Raw genomic sequence first — 23,531 nt, 5'->3', positions numbered from 1 at the left:
CGTTAGTCAGCCGATTTCCGGATTTGTGAATAATATTAATGAACACGGAGAGTGTGTTGCCATTAATAAATAAAAATTATGCCAGGAATACTTTATCTGCAGTCCATACATTTATTAAATTAACCATTGATAAAGTGACCATTAAATTATTAAAATATTATATTAATAATAGTTTGTAATTAATGCTGCCACTTTCATCTATGCATAGCGTCTTAATTGGTTAGTTTTATAAAACATTGACATTCTATGCATTAGGCCCTTAGAATGAACAGAGGTTTTTAATAATTATTAATTGTCACTTGATCTATAAATATACAACACTATGGGAACTCATTTATATCTTCTGTGAAATATTTCCCAAAATTTTAAAGCTATCTCTAAATTATCAGTATTATAGTTAAAAGTATATAGATAGTTAAATTTAAGTCCATTACGGAAGCCCTCTTATTAATTCAATGAATTACTCCCAATTTTATTAGTTAAACTTTTACGTTTACATGGTAGGGCAGCAGACTTTACAACTACGTATTGATTTGCTTATTGTCATTTGAATATTGAGTACCTGAAATAAATAAAGTACCAAGTGCCAAAATATGACGTTTTTAAATGAATAAACACTTTAAAATGTTTGAAAACGTAAACATTAATCAGGCATTTATACACACAAAATATGAGTAGTATCAAGTGGCACATAGTGACTTTCATTTATAAAACACTCACCATGGACTTAGATCTCGTTCATTTTATTTTTAGTCAGAGAATTTTTGTGGCATATTGAACCTTTTAAAGGTTAGTTATTAATGATTGTAGATACAAAATATCGACATTTTTAATTTGATTTAAGATTATTGGCACTTAGTGCTTTATTTATTTCTGGTATGTAGTCATATTATGACAGAAAAGATTATTACTATGAGTATATCCTATATATTAATAATAATAATTAAACTACTAATGTTGAAATTGTATAATAATGTACAACAGCATAATATACCATTATTTTAAAAGGTTCAATATGCCACAAAAAAACCCTGTAGCTCATAAAAATTAAACTAAAATGAATGAGATTAAAGCTCAAAGTGTGCAATATTTGTAATTTGATTATTTGGCACTTTGTGCTTTATTTACTTCAGGTATTCCTTTGATCTACCGTAATATAGAAAAGATTACTATTTACCAGTGGCGAAGGGTGGAGGTAGGCTGTTAAGATCCGCCATAAATAGTGCACATTAAACTTTTTCAGACATACATATTTGTTTTCATTGAAATAAGACTACAATTTACAGATAGTGTAGGTTAGATTTTACAATTCAATTAAACCCTGAGAAACCAAGCCATAATAGATATTAGTCAAAAAATACATGTCTATCTATAAAATATCTAAAATTATGCAATTAAATCATACATAACTTTGAGTATTTTATAGATATAATAATATTTTTTATTTATTATAGTTTGGTTTACGCAGGGTTTAATGAATCAAAAAAATGAACCAAAAATATGTGTAATATGTAGTTTTAATCCAACGAAAACAAATAACTATGAATGAAAAATTGTACACAATTTTGTCGTATTGCCCAAATTAGACCAAATCTATTATGGTTTCGTTTAGGCAGGGTTTAATTGATTTTTAAAAACTAACTAATACCATCTGTAAATTGTAGTCTTAGTTCAATAAAAACAAATACATATGACTAACAAAGTTTAGTGTGCACTATTTATAGCGAATCTTAACAGCCTACCTCCACCCTTCGCCACTGCTATTTACTACATATTAGTAGTCTCAGGGTAGTTAACTATAATCACACAGTATAGGTATATTTTCCCCTCGATACATGTATGACCAGATATTGAGCCAATTTATATACAGCGTAACATTGTGTTGTCCTACGTATGCTTGAAACTCATTTAATCTTTGCTTGCTCGCTGTGTATGTCTATTAGCCCTTCCACTCTTAACTTGTTGGTGTTACTATGTTATCCAATATATGTATTGAACAGTCGTCAGATAAACATGTTATTAAAATGTACTTTAAGGGAGCAAACCATTATATTTATTAATGACAGAGATATATTTTAATATAATATTATCTTTTTAATTGTATAAAAAATGCTTCAGTATGCCTTATGTATCAATTACTGAATCAGTGTAACTGATACTCGCTTATATTATATACATTTATATAAATAGGATAGTAGAAAATAAAGATAACTGATGAATTTTAGCAGAAAAAAAATTAATATTAACATAAAATGACATATTATCTATGTGCCTTGTTATTTTTGGCATTTTACTCATACATTTTGTTATTGTTACTATAAATGAAGAGCTTTTAAAATAATTTAAATGTATATAAATGTTGTTTAATATTGATAATATTATATTTTTCAATGATCTGATTTCCATAATAATTAATTTATTGATAAGCTATGCCTTCTTTCGATATTAGTCCATATATTTAGAACTTTAATAAAATGATTACTAATAATTACTTTCATTTGTATGTTTGTTAATCATCATTAAATAATATATCTTTAGGGTTCTAATTTTAATAACAATTTACAATCAGTATTTGAATGTATGTTTAATGTAAATTAGGAAACTGTCAGTGCATTTGTATGTATGTTATTTGTTTATGGTATTGATTTTAACCTAAGAGTAGACTGACTATTTCGGTTATGGATATTTTTTTGTGTGTTCCATGCTGCCTCCCAAAGGCCGTAAGGGTAAGTCACGGAAAATTAACAATCTATTTTAAAGGAGTGTGTATCTATTTAAAACCATTCTATAGTCGTGCCACCAATAGAACATGTCTTACATATAAGCCAATAATAATGCAGCCACCTATTAATAATAATGTTATCTTAATAAAAACATTTTGATGCATTCAAATACGAAAAGTAGTCACTCCGAAAAGGGCATTAGTGACATTTTGTAATTCTTCAAGAATTTTATTGGTTGAATAAAACCTTCTATAGAGACGGAGCTTAAACATATCTGTGGGCGAAAGGAAGAAGGCGATAACTCTTAAAAATGGAAAAATGAGTTAAAGATGGCAAATGAACCATAATACAGATAATATCCACAAATGAGAAAAAAGATAAGTCAAATCAACACTCCGAATTACTAAATTCCATACCGAAACATTGGAGTTCCCATACAAAATGGTCTAAAAATTAATCTTCTTTTGGCTGTCATGAAAAGTTGCTATTTAAGACTTAACACTTTCTTCTTTTAACATACAAATATGAAAGTGGTGGCAAAATCAAACCACTGTGAACGCTAATTTTCATACAAACTCTAATGAGAAATTTACTTAAGTACTCTTTTTTCATTAAAAATGGAACTTACGTCAAACTGGAATTTGTTTCAATGATTTTTGTAGGTAAACCACAGAACATTATATCTAAAAGAAAATTCTAGTCCATTTTTCACTATATACCCTACCAAAAAACAGTTGTAACGTTTAAATAACTCTCATTCTAAACCCATAAATAACTCATTTTTGCCATAACGTCCATAATGCCCTTTTGGCTTAGCTCACTAAATGTGAAAACCTATTGCGTACATTTGCGTAAAAACATGAATACAGAGATAGTGTTATTTATATTGTACACGGAAAACTGTTCAATATTTTGGATTGTGTCATACTTGTATAGATAAATGCGAATTCTAACAATTGGCAAAGCATTGTCTTAATCAGCAGTGTTACCTACTCACCCTTTGTCAAAAAACCTCAAATATATAATATGTATTGACTCATTAATATTATTTTTATTTGTTACCGTTAACTGATAAGTTCTAATCTACTTACTAAGGCAAAATAATTTGAGGAAATATTAGTAATTTTAGGATATACATAATTATATTTAATTTATTGTAAGGTAGGTAACTAAAACATTGGATTGGTTTGATATACGTAGTAGGTATAACAACTCTAGTATAATATAAAGTTAACTAAACTTTTTCCACTAGCTTTACTGAAGACATCTGAAAAAGTTATCAGTTAATTGAAATTCTTTACATGTGAGGTATGTATTAGTAGTATGCACTGACATGAATGTAGACACTGAGAAAATGTCTCAAACAAGAATCGGTGTGCCTATCTATAAAAATAGTATTAATGTTTTTTCATATTATGTTTTACTGTTCCTATATGGAAAATTCTTTCCGTAATATGGAACATAAAATTCTGAACAAAACCTTGTTTGTGTATAATATTCTTATTTATCCATCAGCTTAACTTTGTTAACTCAGCCGTCAAAATATTTTAAGTATCAGTAATAAATAAGGCACTAAGTGCAAAAACTCATTAAAAGGACCAATGTTCTGCAAAAATTCCCTGTGGCTAAGAAAAATAAAGGAAAAAATTAATGCAATTTAGTCTAATGTATGTTTTCTTTTGTATAACAGCATTCATGATTTATATGAAAATAGCAAAAACAACTTAATAACTCATTAATTGTAATTTTTGGAAACAAATTCTAACTGTTTATTAATTTAAATGCTAAATGTATTTCGATTTCACTGTTTCGGCAGTCAGTGCCTTATTTATTATCGGCATTCATATTATGAAGTTAGATACTGCTTTTATTGTTTTCCAACGTGAAAGATGTCACTTAATTTTTCATCTTGTCACTAAAAAATGTCAGTTAGAATTGAATTCACATTTTATGAATTTGATTTATCGTTGATAATAATTTGCAGTTTGATTCTATGTTGTATTACTAATAGTAAAATGCAATCCTGATATTATATCCGTTTTGAATTGATATCTGACATATATTTTTTTATATTCCCAGTTGGAATGAGCAGAAGATACCTCGGAGGATAGTGTCGCCGTGTGAATTCTACCAGCCGTCAGGATGCTCCACTCCGCAGTCCAACCGCCACCAAGTGTTCATCCTGTGCAACTCGCAATCCGCGGCCGACTGTGACTCCGCTTTCCTCAACCACAATAATAACAATAAACTCAGTGCTAAGACAAACGGTCACGCCCTTAACGGCACAGCTAAGCAAGAATCACCGCCAGTTAGTAACAGTGCCACAGACAACAGTGTATCCATTAAAAATAACTGCCGAGTAGGCTCGCGCTACCTTCAAGCCATCGCCAGCAAGCAAACCGGCAATAGTAAATTCGTACAAAACGGTATGGGACATAACGAAAGAGCCTCCAGAAGTCGGTCGTTGTATAATTCCAGATCGAAATCTATAGAAAATTTCGAACATCATAACGGTTGTAACGGAGTTCCTAAAAATGGACTTAAATTAGCGTACAGCAAGCAAGAACACTCTATAGATACGACGCCGAGTAAATCTATGAACGGAGATAAAGAACGATCTGTCAAACATCACACGTCATATAGTAATTTATTGAACGGTATTATTAAAGACAGTGATGAGTCGCGTTATTCGAAAACAAACGGTTGTTCGCAAAATGGTGGCAATTTTTTGAACGGTCGGACGACAGACGGTGAAGAGTATTCTGATGGAGGGTACAAATCGTTGCCGCCTACTATTAACTTAGTGTCTCACAATAAAACCAGCGGGATTCCCCGTCGGACTGTCAACAATAGTGAAATTAGGTTCTCATCGGCTAAGCAAGCACAAACTAACAAATGTTAGTATTACAAAATGGTGATCTACCGTGTGATTACTCCCCCCATATTCATTTCTCATTTTATTGCATTTATGTTTTGTTGACTTTTTGTAAATAAATACTGAATATTTAAATCAGTATAATGTTACATCGTTTTATATTTTTGTTTATTTAATTTTCAACAATATATTAAAAACAATTCTACATTAAAAAAGCAATGGTCTTATGTCCAAAATGAATTAAGTTTAATACATCTCTACATTTTAATATTAATCAAATCTTTTGGGTATTTGTATATCGATCAACACGTTTTAATTCACATGCATTTATTTGTCCAAGAAGCAAGGGTTTGACATTAATTTATTGAATTCAGTTTTAGTGCCACTTATGTGCTGTATACTTTATATTTACCATTCTTCAGGACCTCCAATATGTGGAAATCCAAAGCATGGAGGAAGAAGGTTGTTAGATGAAAAGTTCAGTAATATTGTTTTAATTAACTGATAAAATGTACATAAGACCATTACTGTTTCAATTTGAGTTGTTTCTTGTGTCAGATTACAAAAAAGGTAATCGAAATGTTAAATAGGAAACTAGACAATGGGTAAAACCATTTGTCATTAATTCTTTGTTATAATTAAATAATATTAATTAAAAATCATTTATTTAAGCATATTTTGCAGTATTAATAATAATAATAATTAATATAACCTATGTATGTTTCGAGTAAGTCCATTTTATGTGAATATTATTTGTTTAATTTTATCTGTATGACTTCAATGAATTGCACACATTTTGTTGTTTATTAATCACCTATATTTATAATTTAATATTGTAATATGTAATTGATTTGCCAAAATTTATGTAACATTGATTATGTGATATTGTTATTATTGTTTCTGAAGGGCAGATACTTAACATTTTCATGTAGATTTTACAACTTCAATAAATTTAATCATCATGAAAAAAACACACCACAATTTTAATAATTGTAAACCCAATAAATAATAATAATTGATGCAGGCTAATTTGTAATTTTCAATTAAAGTGTTTTGTTTCTTATAAAGATAGATAAATAAATAATAAAATTGTTGATTCTCATAAATAGCTTGATTGATTTTTTTCTGAATTGTATTATATACTAAAATAATTATTCCGTTTGTATAATAGTCCTATGAATATATAAATAATTATCCGCCTTACATTAATGTACTTTTGTGTATCACTATGAAGTGAATTATGATAACTTTCATATTATATAACTAGTTAAAATTAATGGATATTTTTGCTTGCCAAAGTTCCACATTTTGTGGTAAAATGTACCTAGCATTTTTATTTATTGTGAAATGAATTCACATGACGTAGTAAGATATTTATTTTTTTTCAGCAGCGTCCTATCCAATTTTCCATCTCTATAATAATAAATAACTCATAATAATATGAATTTGATTTTTTTTTTTTGCAATATACATTTATGTACATAATATATAAGTATTATAATAATAATATGTATTGGGATAATGTGTAATTTATCTCATTGTAATTATTTTTAAATCATGAGGTATTTTAATAAAATTAATAATTGAAACTTAGAGAAACTAGTAAAGCAGTAGAAATTATTGTTTTAATAAATTGTCCTTATTTTAAAAATACTCTTGTTTTTATTGCCCGCTCACTTCCCTTGTTAAAAATTGAGTTGAACACAGTTTTGCCATCACCCCCCCAAATTGTCCCCATTTGGGGATGTCTCCTCTGGAGGTCTAGAGAGGCCGGAACCATTTTCGAGCGGACTGATAGTAATATGAACAGGGTCGATTACGAGACGGACCAATTTCTAGCACTTAAGAACATTTTATAGTCGACCCCTTTGACAACTTTTACATAAAAAAGTTGCATTGAATCATTTTCAGTTTTTCCGCCTTTTACCCATAAATTATATCTTAGCTTATTTTTATATTTAAAAAGCTAGCTTCAGTAAAAGTTATAGACACTCACCTGTAGCAATTCTTTAACTTATAACTTATAATTTATTAATCGTAAAGCATCAACATAATAATATAAAACATTAGATAACATAATTAAAATATGTAGGCGCGTTAGAAGTTATACTTCTTTGCGTAACAAAACAAAATGAGCCGTTACCTGAGTATTAATATTACAGTGGATTAGGTTGATGAAAACGTACGCGATTCATCTGTGTCTCATAGCACATGATAATTGTAATTTAATTATTGTATTGGACCAAAACTCATCTTTGCCATACAGCGGTTATAATCGATTCAGATGATGAATTAATAAAAATCAAATTTTAATATATTTTTTGAATTATTTACCAACTCTACATTCACAAAATTTATTTTTTTATTGATATATAATTTTACTCATAAATAATACTTATATTAGCCTCAAATCTTGATATCTTTACAATGAAAAATAAATATACACACCAATATAAATAAAGTTTCATGAATATAAATTAACAGTGTAGAATGTTAGTCTCCAGAAATTTGTTTATAAACATCTCCTATATATTATTATCCTAAGAGATTTTAGAAAACGCGCCAATTTTTTTATTTAAATACCATTTTGTTGATTTTTAAACTATTTCAATTCATTTTTTAGAGTCTACTTTCATTTGAATCCAGCACAATCTGATAAAACTCGACACAATCACAGATAAAATCATTTTTAAAATGCGTTTTACATTCGTCACCATACATTTCGCGTCTTGCTGTCCATCTACTGCAAATTAATTAGAATGTCGCTTAAAACTTTCTATATAATTTATATTTCACAAATCTAAATTAATATTCCACAAAACTATTCAAATCTGTAAGAGGCACATTGGCATACTATGAGTTTTAACAAGAAATAAATACATATTTCCTCACTAATTACTACGAAAATATAATCTAAGAAGACGACACTGTTTTTTATCTGTCAAACTAATAGACTATTGATTGACATTTGTTTTCTTTCGCGAACCGCCTATAACAAGTTCATTTGACGTGTCAGAATTCAAATTTAGAATTTGCAGGAATAATTGAAAAAATGTGATATTTCTATTAGCACCATAGATAACAGACGTATATATATATATATATATATATATAGATTCATAAGTTCCATACAAGAAGATGCCCCCTATAATTGGCACTATCTATTGGCGTGACTGGAAGTTTTGACTATGACAGAACCATAGATCCGAACCCAAAAAAGTATTTATAATTATAAAAACGAAATGGTGACAAAAATGAGTCAATATTTCAATTCAGATAGGTACACTTTATTGCAATGATAATCATATTGACAAATTATGAATAACAACATAAATTTATGAGGACATAATTATGTAATAATAATAATAGTAACGCACTCCCACCATGGAAATTATTTGTCAGTACTTCCTGTCAGATTGATGACTTCTTAATTATTTCATATTGTGTTTCATTATAAATTTTCATCGCTTGCTGTTATTCTCGCAGTCAATGCCCTAACGATTGACAACATATTGATGTAGATTCTGAAACAATAATTTTAAAATCTACTTAATGTCAAAATATAAAATGACAATGATCGCCATTTACACTTTTGTAAGAATGCGCAAATATAATATCGTCACCGTTCAGGCAAAAGTCACCAACCCTGAAAATGGCAGTTTTGAGTTGAGTATGTCACCTGAAGCGTAAAATTATGTTCTTTAAGATGCAAAACTCACCAGGGTACATTAGTTAGTAAAATTTTGCTTAAATCAGAATTATTTGTTTTTCACTAAACGACTTTCGATAAAATCTTAACAAGCAAAAGTCATTATAGGTGAAGAGACATTATTTACTATATAAAAAAAAAAATCCTTCGTTATAAATATACAAGCAAAAGTCACTATACTATGGATGGTGAGTTTTACTGATCCTTTTTTTGGCTAACATTGTTCAGATTATTAACAAGCAAAAGTCACCAAACCATAATTGAGCTACCTTGCCTCCTTCAAAACCTTCCAGATGTTTTAATTAGCATCAAAAAGTAAAATTACTTTAAAGAAATTATTAAGAAGACATGAGAAAATAATTTAATGTAGATAAAACCTTAAAAACATTAAAATCTGATTTTTCCTGCATTTTCAAACTTTCAAATTGCGATATCTCAAAACTATGTTTTTAGGGTTGGTGACTTTTGCCTGAACGGTGACGATATAGACATTTTATATAGGTAGGTATGTAATTTACTCAAACATAATCTTCTTTATATACCTACCTATTTTTTATGTTTGCCTTGGTAGATTTGCAAACGTGAAAATTACAATAGGTAGGTACTATCATTATTTCGATGACACGACTGCAAAGAAATTTCAAGGGGCATACAAGTACCTATATACCTATAAACATAATATAATAAAAGTAGACTTACAGTCAATGACATAGTTCATATATGAGACATAGTTCAATTTTTATTAAAATCCATATTCTTATATAAACTATGGAAGCAAATTAGAACCAAGGCAAAAATGTATGAATTGTCTTAAAATTAAAAATAATTTCTGTATTTTGTCTAGTGCCTTTGACAAAATATCAGGCATCCTCGTTTCTTTTGCACGTCGTCTCTTGCACACAGGGGATGGAGTTCGCTTCTTGCCTGCAGCGGGGAAAGGGATGCAAAAAGAAGGTGAACGCATTTGTCCCACCCACATTTGACGAGAGGTAATAAAGGGGTAGTGGAGAAGCCGCTCGAGGTGTAACCCAAACAAACATTCAAAAGTAAAAATTGACAAACTAGTGATGATAATTTATTAGATGTTTACAATTACTGGTCAACGAAACAATTTTCTGAAAAATATTGTTAAATATCGTCGATGCACAAAATAAACCTCCAATGTGCCATTTTTACGAAAATTGGTTTTTGATGTAAAAATACTCTACGATTTTTTCTTTTCTGCATCGTCGACAAAAACCTCCAATGTGCTATCACTTTTTGGTTTAAAGTTATTTTCGAAAAACTAAACCTCTAATGTGATGTCTCATATTTAAAAGTGCTAAAATCTTTGATGTGCTGACTCGTCACATCGGAGGTATTATTGTGCACGCACTCAGCACAATGAGTTATACGCTAACATTGCGCTGGTAAACTATCAGTTGCTAAATGTGTGTTTTTTGTGATATAAATAAGCTGTTATTCTAGATATTATTGAAAAAATACTTTGGAGTAAGTTATTTTTATGATTTCCATGTATTATTCATCAATTTCGTCATCTTTTGTTTTAATACATATATAATTTGGACATTAAAAGTAAAGAATAGTGCATAATGTCTACATTCTTCTTTTGCCATATATCTGCCCCTTAGCTGGAGCATATGGACACCACGCGGCGCCTCCAAGAATCCCTGTCGCTCGCCAGTCTTCTTGCTTCGTTCCAGGTCAAACCAGCATCCCGTAGCTCTGCCGTATACGTAATGTCTACATACTGGACTTAAACTTGTTGAAGAGTAGAAAACAGAAGATATACCGAAGGAATGAAGAACGCTTATGCCGTTGTGGTCATATTATGACCATACCTAAAAATAATTAATATTCTTTACTTAGCGGAAATATTTCTGACAAACAGCGTAAAAAAATATTTGAATTCTTTTGGGCTATTAAATCATGGCCCGAGAAAAAGTCTTGTATGCACTCGAAATATAAGAAAACGAAGGGTTACAATATCATCTTTGTGCAAAAAAAACAGGATGGGCACGACAATTATTACCTTCCAAATGAAAAAGGAGATAAATACAAAGTGTCAGATTTTTTTCCATGACACACTTGGCATAAAAGAAGATATTTATAAACGATGGACAAAACCTAATGATATAATATGTCTTCCAAATAACTATATAGAAAACAGTACCCTAAGCAGTGTACATGAAGAGTATCATTTTCCAAGAGACATTGACACGATAAAACCAAGAACGTCAGGAAATGGCTCAAACTAATACATTTAGTACCCAGCCACTATTTATTGTAGAGCTTCTTCTAATAGAAAATTGGAAATGGAGTCAAATTTTCTATACATTCTGAATATGCATAACATATATAAAGAATGGTGTTTGAATCTAGATGCCGTTAATTGTAATGTTTTTAGTAAAATATTACATGAAGATAAAATTTCAATCCACTAATCTATGTTTCGTACTCAGGCTCAGAAATGTAAACGAAGAAGATTATGAATTACACATTGTTATGGGTTAGAGTTATTAAAAGATATTATTAATTATATTTAATGTTATCCTTTATTTCCTCTTTATATCATAAAATCACATAACACTTTTACTGGTATACTAATATAAAGTTTGAATATTACTGCAATATGTGTTTCTGGTTAGAAGTCCAACTGAAGTGTTTTTTTATATTACTGGATAACTACTAGGCAGGAATAATATTGATGATGCAACAAACCAAAAAATGAAACAAGATTCAACATGTAAAATAATGAACTCATTGTTCCAGCCAGTCGAATCTACTGGAATGTTGACTCACTATAGTTATGTAATTTGAATGGCACATAACAACATAAAGAAAAAGGACAAATGTCGTGTTGCCAAGGATGAAGCCAAAGAAAGTGCTAACAGGAAAAGAATGGTTATCACCATGGATCTGCTAGTATTTGGCTATGTCTGAAGATATTAGCGTCATCCGCATATTACAAACAAAAACTTCAACTTCACAACTTTACCATCTAGGATCTATAAATGATGCAGATGTAATTCTTTATGCTTGGCAAGAAGCAGATGGTAATTCAACGGCCTATGTATTCACATCTTGCATTATTGACTATTTAAGGAAATTGCCCCACCAATACGAGGAGTGCATTGAGCGATTTCGCAAAATTCCACAATAATATGATAAAACAGTTGTAGGTATCTAGAAAAAGGGCTATGATGGAGGCAGACGCTGTGCATTCCACTTTAGAACATTATTTTACGCCGCCGATTTTCTCACCTTCCGATTACATTGCGAGAATGCATTTAGCTCGTCCTAGACAGCCATACAAAGTATATTCTATATACATAGGTAGCCGTTTATATTTCGGGAATAACAAACAAAAACGAATTTTTTAGAAATGAAAACAATTTTATTGTTTTTTAAAATATTCTTCACGATAATTTATACACTTTTCCATGCGTTTGAACCAATCTGGAAAGCATTTTTGCCACTTTGCAGAAGGTAACTCCAAAACATGGTTAATTAACATAAGTTAATTCTGTTTTGCATGGCTTAGTTATTTCGGAAAAAATTCGTAAAAAGTAAAACACTATTATTGGTTGCTAAGGGGTCCTAGCAACTAAATTATTAATATATATACGTGCGTTACTATGGAAATCAATATGAAATGTCAAAATGACATTTCAGTATTCTATATTTATTCAGTATTTCTATCAAGTACAAAAAAAGTATTTATTGACACATAGAATTGTCAAGTTTATATGATTCAACAGAAAATTTAAAAAGGTGGTAAATAAAAAGTTCTTTTTATCTTGTAATTATTTTTATTTTAGCCACATTTAGTACCTGATTATTGGCACCACATTCTCATACAAAAACACACAGAATAAAATGCATCCATAAAATCTACAAGGTAGGTACCCTAGTTATTTTTAATTGAGTGCTTATATTTATACAATTTATGTATCGAACAACTAAATATTAATTCATCGGATAAATAGTACTTACGAGTATGATTGCATTTAGAAATGAATATCCATCTTAAATACTTCGTCACGTTTAATTACAGTAACGTAACATGATGAAATGTACAAAATGTTTATAATAATTTATGAATGATGAACATAAATAATTATTACAATATTGACTCAAAACCTTAATAATGCTTCCTTTCGTTTACTTATACAATATGAAATGTTTAGTCATTGCTGTGAAAATATTTGCCAATCGCAACATCACACAAAGTGCCATACTGCATTAAAACCAGAGTATTCTTAAAAACCCCCTTCTATAGAGATAAAGCCTACATGTATGAAAAATTGAAGCAAAAAAAAGGACCACTGTTTCACATATGAAATTAGCAAAATCCTGTGTCCTGCATTGCAGGTTAATTTTCAGAGAACTTCTGACTACTGCTATGATATTTATTTACCAATTTGCAGGGCGTATAAAAAGACAATCTATCACGATGAGTAGAAGCAGTCAATAATACTACACTTTGACATTATTATTTAGTTGAAAAATCATGTAAAATTTGTGTAAATAATCCATAATGAACATGAAAAATGGCCACCATTGCGTATGTAAGAAAATGGCAACTGCACAATCTTAATATTTATGGGGTTTACCAACTTTACCATAATTCATGCACTTGCAAAATAATTTCAAATGTCATGACAGAAATAACATATAAAACCGGTTCTATCTATAGTCAAAATTCTTTGATTAAAACCAAAGAAATCCGACTGAATTAAGTTCCACTGTCATATGTGTAAGCAAAAAAATATAAAAGCACTAATCTCATTTCAGAATTTGTGTGAAAATTAGTCAATTATTTCAGAGGCTCTTTTTTTGCCTCGTTTTTATATATCTAGGCTCCTATAGAATAAGATTTTTATCTCTCTGATCTCTGATTAAAACAAATTCAAAATATAACTAAATATGTATATTATTATGCATAAGTACTTCAATATCAAAATGTATATAAATCCAAAAAGATTTTTATCATTGTTTATGATTTATATACCTCTTGGTGGTTTGAGGCTAGGGTGCCGCGATAGAAATGAAGATGCTTGACCAAAACAAAATGGAAAGCGGGTACCACTTGATTGTCTACGATGGAGAAACTTTCTGGAAGACGACAAAACCCGTTAAGGACTGTATAGCCAAACACGAATGTTTAAAATGTCAATAAAATCGTAAATGATCATTTTATACCTTTTGGTATTAAAGTACTTACTCAACAAATTATGACAACATGGAAAATCTAAACTAACCTAATGTGATCAATTGATACACCAGTAAATATATTGATTTCATGATTTAATAATGTTACAGTTGTGATTTCATTTTAATTATGACAACTTCCAAACATCTTTGTGTATCTATCAGACATTAACATGATAATAAACAATGTTTTGTATCTCATTGTACGTAAGGTTAGGTTAATATTATGTTATTATACGTCATGATAAAGTTATTATGTGACAGTTTATACGAGTATCAAACAAAAATGTTGGCTAATTCCAGCAATAAATAAATAAATATAACTTTTAATCAGACAGACATTCTTGCGTCCCAATACTTTTAAAATCCATCACATAAATTATTACCATTTTGAATCAATAGGACATGGCACTGAATAAAAATTACATATTATGTAAACATTAATCTGATTGTGTTACAATTTTGTTGTTTTGTACATACTCAAATACATTAATTTCGTCAAAAAATAATTATTATGTGTTAAAAGAACTCATTTATAAATTCTACACCCATAATAAGAAAGTAATAAAAAGTCATAACCATCAAATTTAGAAGGTACAATTAAATACCGATTGAGCATACATTTTCATGGATATTCGAATTTAAAAGGATGGTGTGATGTGACATTTAACCTGTTCCTTTGGTCTGTTCTGTTCATAATTTATTTTCTTAATTACTATCATTTATTATTATCATTACTAAAAGGAAAAATTTTGTAATCTCTCATGATCGTATTGAATAAAATCAAGCCGCTATCACAATACAAGAAAGAAAACTATAATAATAGTATGTAACTTTTAATATTGAATCATTTTAAAGAGTGACTTTATTCTGCATACATCAAGAGTCTTCACATATCGTCGGTGTTTTGTAAAAAGGGCGAATCAACCAAAATGCTACTTTACATGAGGAGGATTTTTAACTTTTGACATTTATTTGTTTTTTACCTGTAGATGATTATAAATATCTAACAAGTTTATAATTAAGCTTAGAAAGAATACTGTCATTATAATAGGTATTATTATATAATATTTTAAAAGGCCTAATATGTCACATTTGCTTTTTATTTCGTAATTTCAATTAATTTAATTTTCGTCGATTATCGTTTTTAAGTACTTTCCTGTGGAGTTAAAAATTCACCGTTTTTACACAACAAAGCTAGTGGGGTACATATTGTATTTTCATTAAAAACTCGATTTCGCCAAAATGGTTAATTCGCCCTTTTTACAAAACACCGACGATATACAGACTTGTCAAGATTGCAACTCGTCAAAACTGCAACTTGTCGAAACTGCAACTTGACAAGACTGAAACTCGTCGATTTAGTATATATTATGTAATTAATTTGATATTCACAAAACACGTGTAACTTAATGCACTCACGCTCACGGAGTCGACTTGCAAATAATTGGAAGGTGCTCAGTAGGCTATGTTCAAATAGTTTTTGCCGCCTCCGTTTTCTTAAACATTCTTTCAATAATTCAGCAATTCTACGGAAAAAATACATTATCGCTAGTTTTCAATAAATCACATGATTTTTAAACTGTCGTATTAATCCTTTAGTATCTCGAAACAAAGACTTCATACTTTTCAGAGCGGTAGTCAGCTTATGAAGTCATGAAGTTATGAATCCTGGTTCTGGCAAATTCACATGTTGTTGTTTTCAATATGTGTTTGGAGCCAGACCATGGACCAAACAGGTTTAGCGAGTGGCTAACATCCATTTTTCGTAAAACAAAAATCCACATGGGATTGTAGAGTGAATACAAAAAAAAACACTTTTTCAGAAAGGGGCTCTGTTAAAATATTATTCATCTATATATTTCCAATCGATGGATGTATCCAATAAAACAAAATCAATGTATGTGTCTTAAACTAAATCACGACAATGTACAATGATCGGGACTGCAATTTTGCTGGGTATTCTTAATTTGCATTGAATTAGGATAATGTCGAATGTCTGTGTGCAAGGTGCCTAACAGTACATATTACGTGTTTCATGTTAGCGTCACGTGACCAAACAATGAGCCAACTGAAATTTGAGAGATTACATATTATGTTTGAGATTGAAAGTGATTTTGGAGACGTAATATTTTACAGTTAGTATATTGTCACTTATGGAACTAAAATAACATCTTATTATAATCAGCCTCAACATCCAATTTACATTATCTTTTATAATAACAAATTATTAGTTAATAATGTCTACTGGTAGAAATTATCACTCTTCTAAGAAGTTTGGTAGATATTGTTATTCAGTAGCACAACACTTAAGAGTTCTGTCTTTAAACCTGTAGTACATGAAATCGTATTATTTTCCTACGACTTAGACATATTTTAAAATTCTTAGATAAATTACTTAGTGTTGACTTTCATCATGAAACTTCTCTTCAAGATGTTAAGTGTCAATTAATATTATGTAATTTAGTCTAGTATATCGTCGAGAGTGATCAGCATATCGTCGTTGAGTCGATAAAACCTCCGATATAATAAAATTGAAATACAACAGAAGAGACAAACAATAAATTACTTTATTAGCACAAATATGAAATTCGACTATCAATACAAGCATAGACCTCTCCAAACCAACCTGCTCTGCACTGCACTAGATCTTATGAATAGACATGGTTAGCACTGGATCAGATAGATACCAAAAAGGTTGCCACACGCTTTGACTGATTTTACTGTGACTGGTTATATAAAAAAAATTATATCAGATGACTAAATAGCACATCGACGATATACTATTTGAGTTTATCAGTTGTATGTTATCGTATTTGATTAGTGGGTACCCTATTCTAGCAATCATGGTTGTTTTTAACAAGAAATTTAGCATTTGCATGCGCAGAATATTGCCATATTAATAAATTAGATGCATACACTTATGCTAAATTCCATGTAAACATTAAACACGACACTAGAATAACACTGTAGAAATCTATAATAAGTCAACTAACTTGTGGGTATGAAATTAAATGTCGCCATTCTAAAATTATGTTATAATGAAAACTTTTAATTAACGCGGGCAACTATAGTGTTAACGGTATTCCCAAAAAGCGATTTTCATTGATCAACTTACTGTTGGTTCAAACTGATTCTTTGTTAATTTACAAAGCATGTAGACTGACTCAACTTTCGATAGAAAGATGCATTCAACGTCAGTTTGCACGCATACAACAAGTTAAGTATGTTGAATCGAAGCATTTGACAGCTGATTGATCATTTTTTACCAATGCTTATGACATACTTTTCTGCAAAAAAGATTGTTTAAAATAGTAAATAGACATCATTTGTTTGTAGGGATCGATTCGATTTAAACTGAGCCGTCAGTTTCAATTCATATCTCTCGCTAAAAGTTTATCAAAAAACATCAATTCGTGAGAATCTGGCTTACCAATAAGATAACACTATTTATTATCAGCATAATTTTGACAGTTCTGTCCTTTCAAAATGTTGCCATTTATTTTGTACCATGCATATTATAATAATCTTACAACACTTTCTCCTATCCGTATTTTAGATGTCGGAATATACCTAAGTCCTAAATCTTACAACCGTTTCATTATCAACAGTTGAAGATTAAATATTAATACATACCACTTATGATTTATACGTTAATAATACAATTTATTGATTACAAACAAATAGTTTCACAGTACGACAGATAGTTAAAACACACAATTTCATGAGTATTAAAAAATCTACAATATAATAATTAACTATTAAATGTTATCTGTGTAAATAAATTTGAGATAATACACGATAATGTTTGGTATTATATAATGGAGATTTGAGAAATAAAAATTAGATTTTAATTCCACAGATGAATTCTTACAATCCTCAAATTAAATTATATACCCATTTATATTTATTGTTTATTATAATGGATCTTTTTAAAATTTTATGAACAAAACAATATAAGTACATACATATTTATATGCGGTGTCTATTTCCAAAAACTGATAAGTCTGACATATCATCAAAATTTAACTAAAAAATCATGAAACTAGAAAAATGTGTAACTCCGTTTTAATCGAAAATTGACTTTGAATGCCATCTAGTGGCCGTTCATAATATCTACCCGTCTTGCAAATGATGCAATTTCAAAAAAATTGTAACATTGTTAAATCATGGATGATTTTAACTCCATAACCATATATTTGTATATGAAACCATAATGTATTTTGTCTCTCCTGTAAAATAGCAGTTTTGGAGTTACACAATTTTATGTGGACAATGGAGTCGTCCATTAATGTCATCATACAAATATTTTTGTATCTTTTGACCACTCTTCCCACCATAATAACTAATATATTAGTAAAATAAAAATTTAGTAAAAATCATCGAATTTAGTAAATATAGTGTTCTCACGGAATAATTAATACTCAGAAAAAAAATAGTTTCTATTTTATTGGTTTTGTGATATGCCCCTTCATCACATCATATAAGAACCCCCCTTATGGCGTAACGACATAACGTCACTTATATGGACTACTCCCATGTGTAATTTCACACAATACCTATGAAATGATTTATTAGTTCTAATACCTGCAAAACCAGCGTCGTGGGTCCCAGGTTCGAATCCTGGGTCTAGCAAGTATACATATTGTTTTTCAATTTGTGTATGAGTCAGAGTATGGACCTGATAGATAGGAGGATATCCACTCTGTGGAGGCCCATAATATGATTTTATTAGGATCGGACATGATCGTGATGGAAAACCTGCCAAAAGCAAACAAAAAAAATGTTTGAAAACATATTGACTTACAATATACTAATACAAATGAATGGCGATATGCCCAATTTTATTTTGCTTATGATTTATTGCAATAAAGAGTTTATCGGCTAATAAAAAAAGTAAATTTTTCTAATGTGAAAATACAATACAATGATAAAAAGACGTTAAAACCAATTATGTATACTTGAATCACGAAAACGTTGTTTACCCAATCTATTCATTGTGGACTTATCAGCATTTGGAAATAAGTGTTTTGTATTTTGTATTTTGCATAACATATTTTATAATAATAGTGGTAAAAACTATAGATGTTTATTTTATTTTCTGTGGGCGTTGATTGATTTTGACATATTCCATCATACATTTTTAGTTACAATGTGACTGAATACAAATAACTACCTATATTATGTAACACACTAACTCTTTTTTAATGGAAATTTTCATTCATGAAAATTTATCCAAAAATTATTGAAAAAACAATTATTATTGTAATATTTTAAAACCACCAAATTTAAATTCAGAATGATTGTATTTTTTGCTACAATCATTTGAATTATTAAGTTTTGTTGACATTCTGACAAATAATTTAGAATAGATTTATTACACTTTTTTAATAATTAGTAATTATTATAAAACATGTATTAAGAGAAATTTATACGTATTAAATTTAGTCTACTACCAACATATCTTGAGCAATACAAGGGAATTCACTATTTGAGTTTTTTTTCATTCATAATAATAATATTCACTACGAAATCATTGAGTGTTTGAGATTGTCACATGAAATGCATAAATAAATAATTACAAATTTGCATTTATTTAATATTACAAAAAGATTACTAAGCCCTGTTTTTTTATAAAAAATGTCAAGAAATTATTTCATTTGTGATTGGTGGAATTAATTCAACATTATACCTACACCAATGGTAGGAACGATTCGAGTTTCTTTTGTCGATTCTTATAAAATATAGTACGTAACAAAGATGTTGAATCTTCTTCGAGATGAGTTTTCCGTGGCTTTCTTATAAATATCACTAAAGCAAGTCCCAGTTTAATGTATGTGTTATTTTTTTATGCGAAAAATTAAAGGAATACTTTTTCATTTAATAGTATGTGTGAAACATTAGTACAGTATTCCCAGAGCCTCATTTTCATATGCATAGAATCCATCTTTATAAAAGAAAGTTTTTTTCAATATCTTTGGTATGTAACCATTTCATAACAAAATTTAAGATGTCCAAAAATAAAACAACGCTAATTAGCGTAAGTACATTTTTTCATGATTACTAAAAACTTTATTGTTATCGAAGCAAAATTGCGTTACGATTGAAAGAAAAAAGGATTGTATCAGAGATAATACAAGAAATCGACGTGAAATATTATGGCACATACCTCTGTTGGCACATTAGGACGGAGATTTTAGCCATTTCGATAAAATTATACAGACTAACATGTCCTTTGTTCATTTCAAATGGGGAAATAAACATGAAATTTATAGTATTATTTTTTTACAATAACATCTGATTAATTTACGGAAGAATTGTAAAATACATTGGTGATCTCTCGTTTTTATGGCTGCCTATAAAGTGTCATAAATGTAATCTGTCAAAAACCTGATGAGACAATGTTCTTTACTTGTCCCAAGTCGAAATAATTATTTTTGTACAAATAAAAAGTGACACTAGAACCGATTATATATTATTTATTATTCGACACTATGAATATTCTGTACTGCTGTCAAGAAAACAATCATACGATATCGATCTGCCATTTTATTTTGTCTAAGATTAATAAATCAATATCTTGAACAGACCATAGATTAATTAAATAAATCAATGCTTATTATCACTCTTGTAACACTTTATTGTTGACTTTATATCACAAGAAAGTTTATTATCTATATGCATTATTTTATTATGGTGATGTCTATAATTGAAAGAGCATTATCATAATAATGCTAGTTTTCAATAAATCAGTTCAAGTGACATGCGACTTATTTGTCCAGATACTAGTCAAAATCATTATTTGATTCTCGACGGCTCTAGAAGTCTTTGATTTTATTTTTGAAGTGACGTGTTTTGCTCAATCGCTATTATCTCAAAATGAAGATTTCAGTATAATGCTATTTTTGTGGAGATGGGCTCAATTATTATTATGGTAACCATAACAACTATAGACTTTCTTTATTAACTTTCTAAGAATTGTTTCAATGTCAAATATACATAATTTTAAAATACCTCGAGATGGCTAGTAGAAAAAATATTTGAACTCTGGCGGGACACTAACCCGCATCCACTGGATTTGCACCAATGAACCACCGGGCGTTATATTTTGTTTTAAAGATTTTTGTAGATAAAGTAAAACCTAGGTTGATAGTAAAATAACAATGTCTTTCAATATGAGCCAAAATTTGTAGAAATGTTGTACCAGTGCGAGCGATGCAAATTTGATTACAAACACGTATTCAGAACAGATTATACTCACAATCCAATATTTTACCGTATATTTCAGGAGTTCTCAAATTATGTATATTCAATAAAGAATGTTGCATTCTCAAATATTTTGAATTATTCGTTAAATAAAAAAAAATATTTACACTTTGATGATTTTATGTTTTATTCATTTTTTACACATATTTTAATATCGACTGCCTCATCTGGAAAATGCCACTGATTATTTGTTTCATTTTTACTTAGAGACTTGTCCAGATGGCATGTCGTGTCTCGCCACGCTTTATGCACGAGAGACGCCGCGAGTGCATGTGGACGGCTCAATGAGGTCACCTGTACCTCAGTCAGAATCAAACCACGCCATCTGGGAAGGCTCATAGAGGAAGAACAAGACTGGTCTGTTAGCATATTAATAAGCAACATCTGTGAGTGTTGGATTGGACTTTATTTCAGATTCATCATTTTCCGATATTTCTCAACAGCAGTACCAAATAATCAAAGCGAACACAGAAATATCTCACGCAGTGTGCGACAACCTCTTCATATATTTCAGTCTAATACAACATACATTTTAATTACTATGATTATATGTATACAACCAATACATTGATATCTTGTCATCGTAGTACGATTCAAAACATTATTTTAAAACAAATAAATTACGAATTACGATGAATTGCATTCATTGAGAACGAGAAACTTGGCTTATTTTTAATACTATCATATTATAATATAGGGCAATACTATAACATAGTTTCTATATTATTCTTTCTTCTTCTCCGACCAGTTGTTGTATTATGCACTACGGAATAAATTCAATGAACATTTATAAATTGTTTTTTGCATTAAATTCACAATATACCTATTTCAATTAATAAAAACACAGTTTTATTTTTAAAATTAGTCATTGAATTTGAAGTATGAGATTCGATTCAACAACACTATGAGACATTCATTCACAATCCGTTGATTTATATTTTTTTTTATAATTATTGAGAAACGATAACTTTTTAATAAAGTATATTTTGTTTATTGCGGTTTCGATCTTGACTGTCAGCCCTTTCCGTAGGCCGGTAAAATGATGGACACGGATTTTCTGCCGGAGGTGACCGACGACGTTTCAGACTTTCTCGCCGAGTGAAGGTGTTCGCGTTCGGATTCGCTGGCGCTCTTGGCGCTGGCTTTCATGGAATTGATTTCTTCCGTCGTGGTCATCTTGCATTCGACTGACTGGAACTCCACACCCGGAGTCACGAATGAGAAGGTTTCTCCTACCTCACCGGATGGCATCGGAGAATTCATCGCACTATCCATATCACAGAGACTGGTTCTGGAAATACACAAATAGTAAATTAATAATAATATTATTATATATACCTACTATAGATCTACCATCATAAATTGGCGTTTCAGGGAGGGCGCTAGTATGACATTGAGAATATTACCATAACTAACAAAAAAATGGTAATTTATAATTTTTTATTGGTAGTAGATTTCTGTACAAATATTATGCAATCCAAACATGTTGTAAAATTAAATGGCATTTGTAACAAATTTATCCTCGATAGACAATTTTAGTTTCAAATTCGACCGGCCGCCAACTTACGATGGTAGATCTATACACAGCATTTTTTTTTAAGCATGACGGATCCCAAGAAGATCATAATATGGGCCTCCACAGAATGAAGGTTGTATAGACGGATTTTTGTTTTTTTTTTTACGAGAAAGGGATGTTAGCCACTTGCTTAACCTATCAGAGTCGCCATACTCTGGTCCAAACACA

At 29.8% G+C, this 23,531-nt stretch overlaps 3 protein-coding genes across 15 annotated transcripts in view; 1 reads left to right on the top strand and 2 right to left on the bottom strand.

The window, feature by feature from the left end:
- The window catches only part of LOC147078982 (uncharacterized), a 274,685-nt gene extending 268,909 nt beyond the window's left edge, over positions 1–5,776 (top strand). For all 7 annotated transcript variants that reach the window (XM_085951899.1, XM_085951906.1, XM_085951928.1 and 4 more), the window contains one exon: positions 4,803–5,776. In XM_085951899.1, coding sequence (XP_085808025.1) covers positions 4,803–5,625 — 823 coding nt within the window. In that variant the 3' untranslated portion in view covers positions 5,626–5,776. The remainder of the gene's footprint in view (positions 1–4,802) is intronic.
- LOC147078961 (uncharacterized) overlaps positions 1–23,531 on the bottom strand; it is a 799,973-nt gene that overhangs the window by 58,067 nt on the left and 718,375 nt on the right. The window lies entirely within an intron of this gene.
- LOC147078981 (uncharacterized) overlaps positions 21,078–23,531 on the bottom strand; it is a 228,723-nt gene continuing 226,269 nt past the window's right edge. For 5 of the 7 annotated variants that reach the window (XM_085952109.1, XM_085952101.1, XM_085952123.1 and 2 more), the window contains 2 exons: positions 22,750–23,078; positions 21,078–22,689 (listed from right to left, as the gene is read on the bottom strand). In XM_085952109.1, the coding sequence (XP_085808235.1) occupies positions 22,802–23,078 (277 nt within the window). In that variant the 3' untranslated portion in view covers positions 21,078–22,689; positions 22,750–22,801. Of the gene's footprint in view, positions 23,079–23,531 lie in introns of all 7 variants that reach the window. The other 2 variants (XM_085952095.1, XM_085952117.1) reach the window with 1 other exon arrangement.

This window comes from Rhyacophila brunnea, unplaced genomic scaffold (assembly GCF_057557595.1).
Source record: "Rhyacophila brunnea isolate RB1 unplaced genomic scaffold, BYU_Rbru_1.0 scaffold_10, whole genome shotgun sequence".
NCBI lineage: Eukaryota > Metazoa > Arthropoda > Insecta > Trichoptera > Rhyacophilidae > Rhyacophila > Rhyacophila brunnea.
This window is presented reverse-complemented; position numbering and strand designations above follow the sequence as displayed.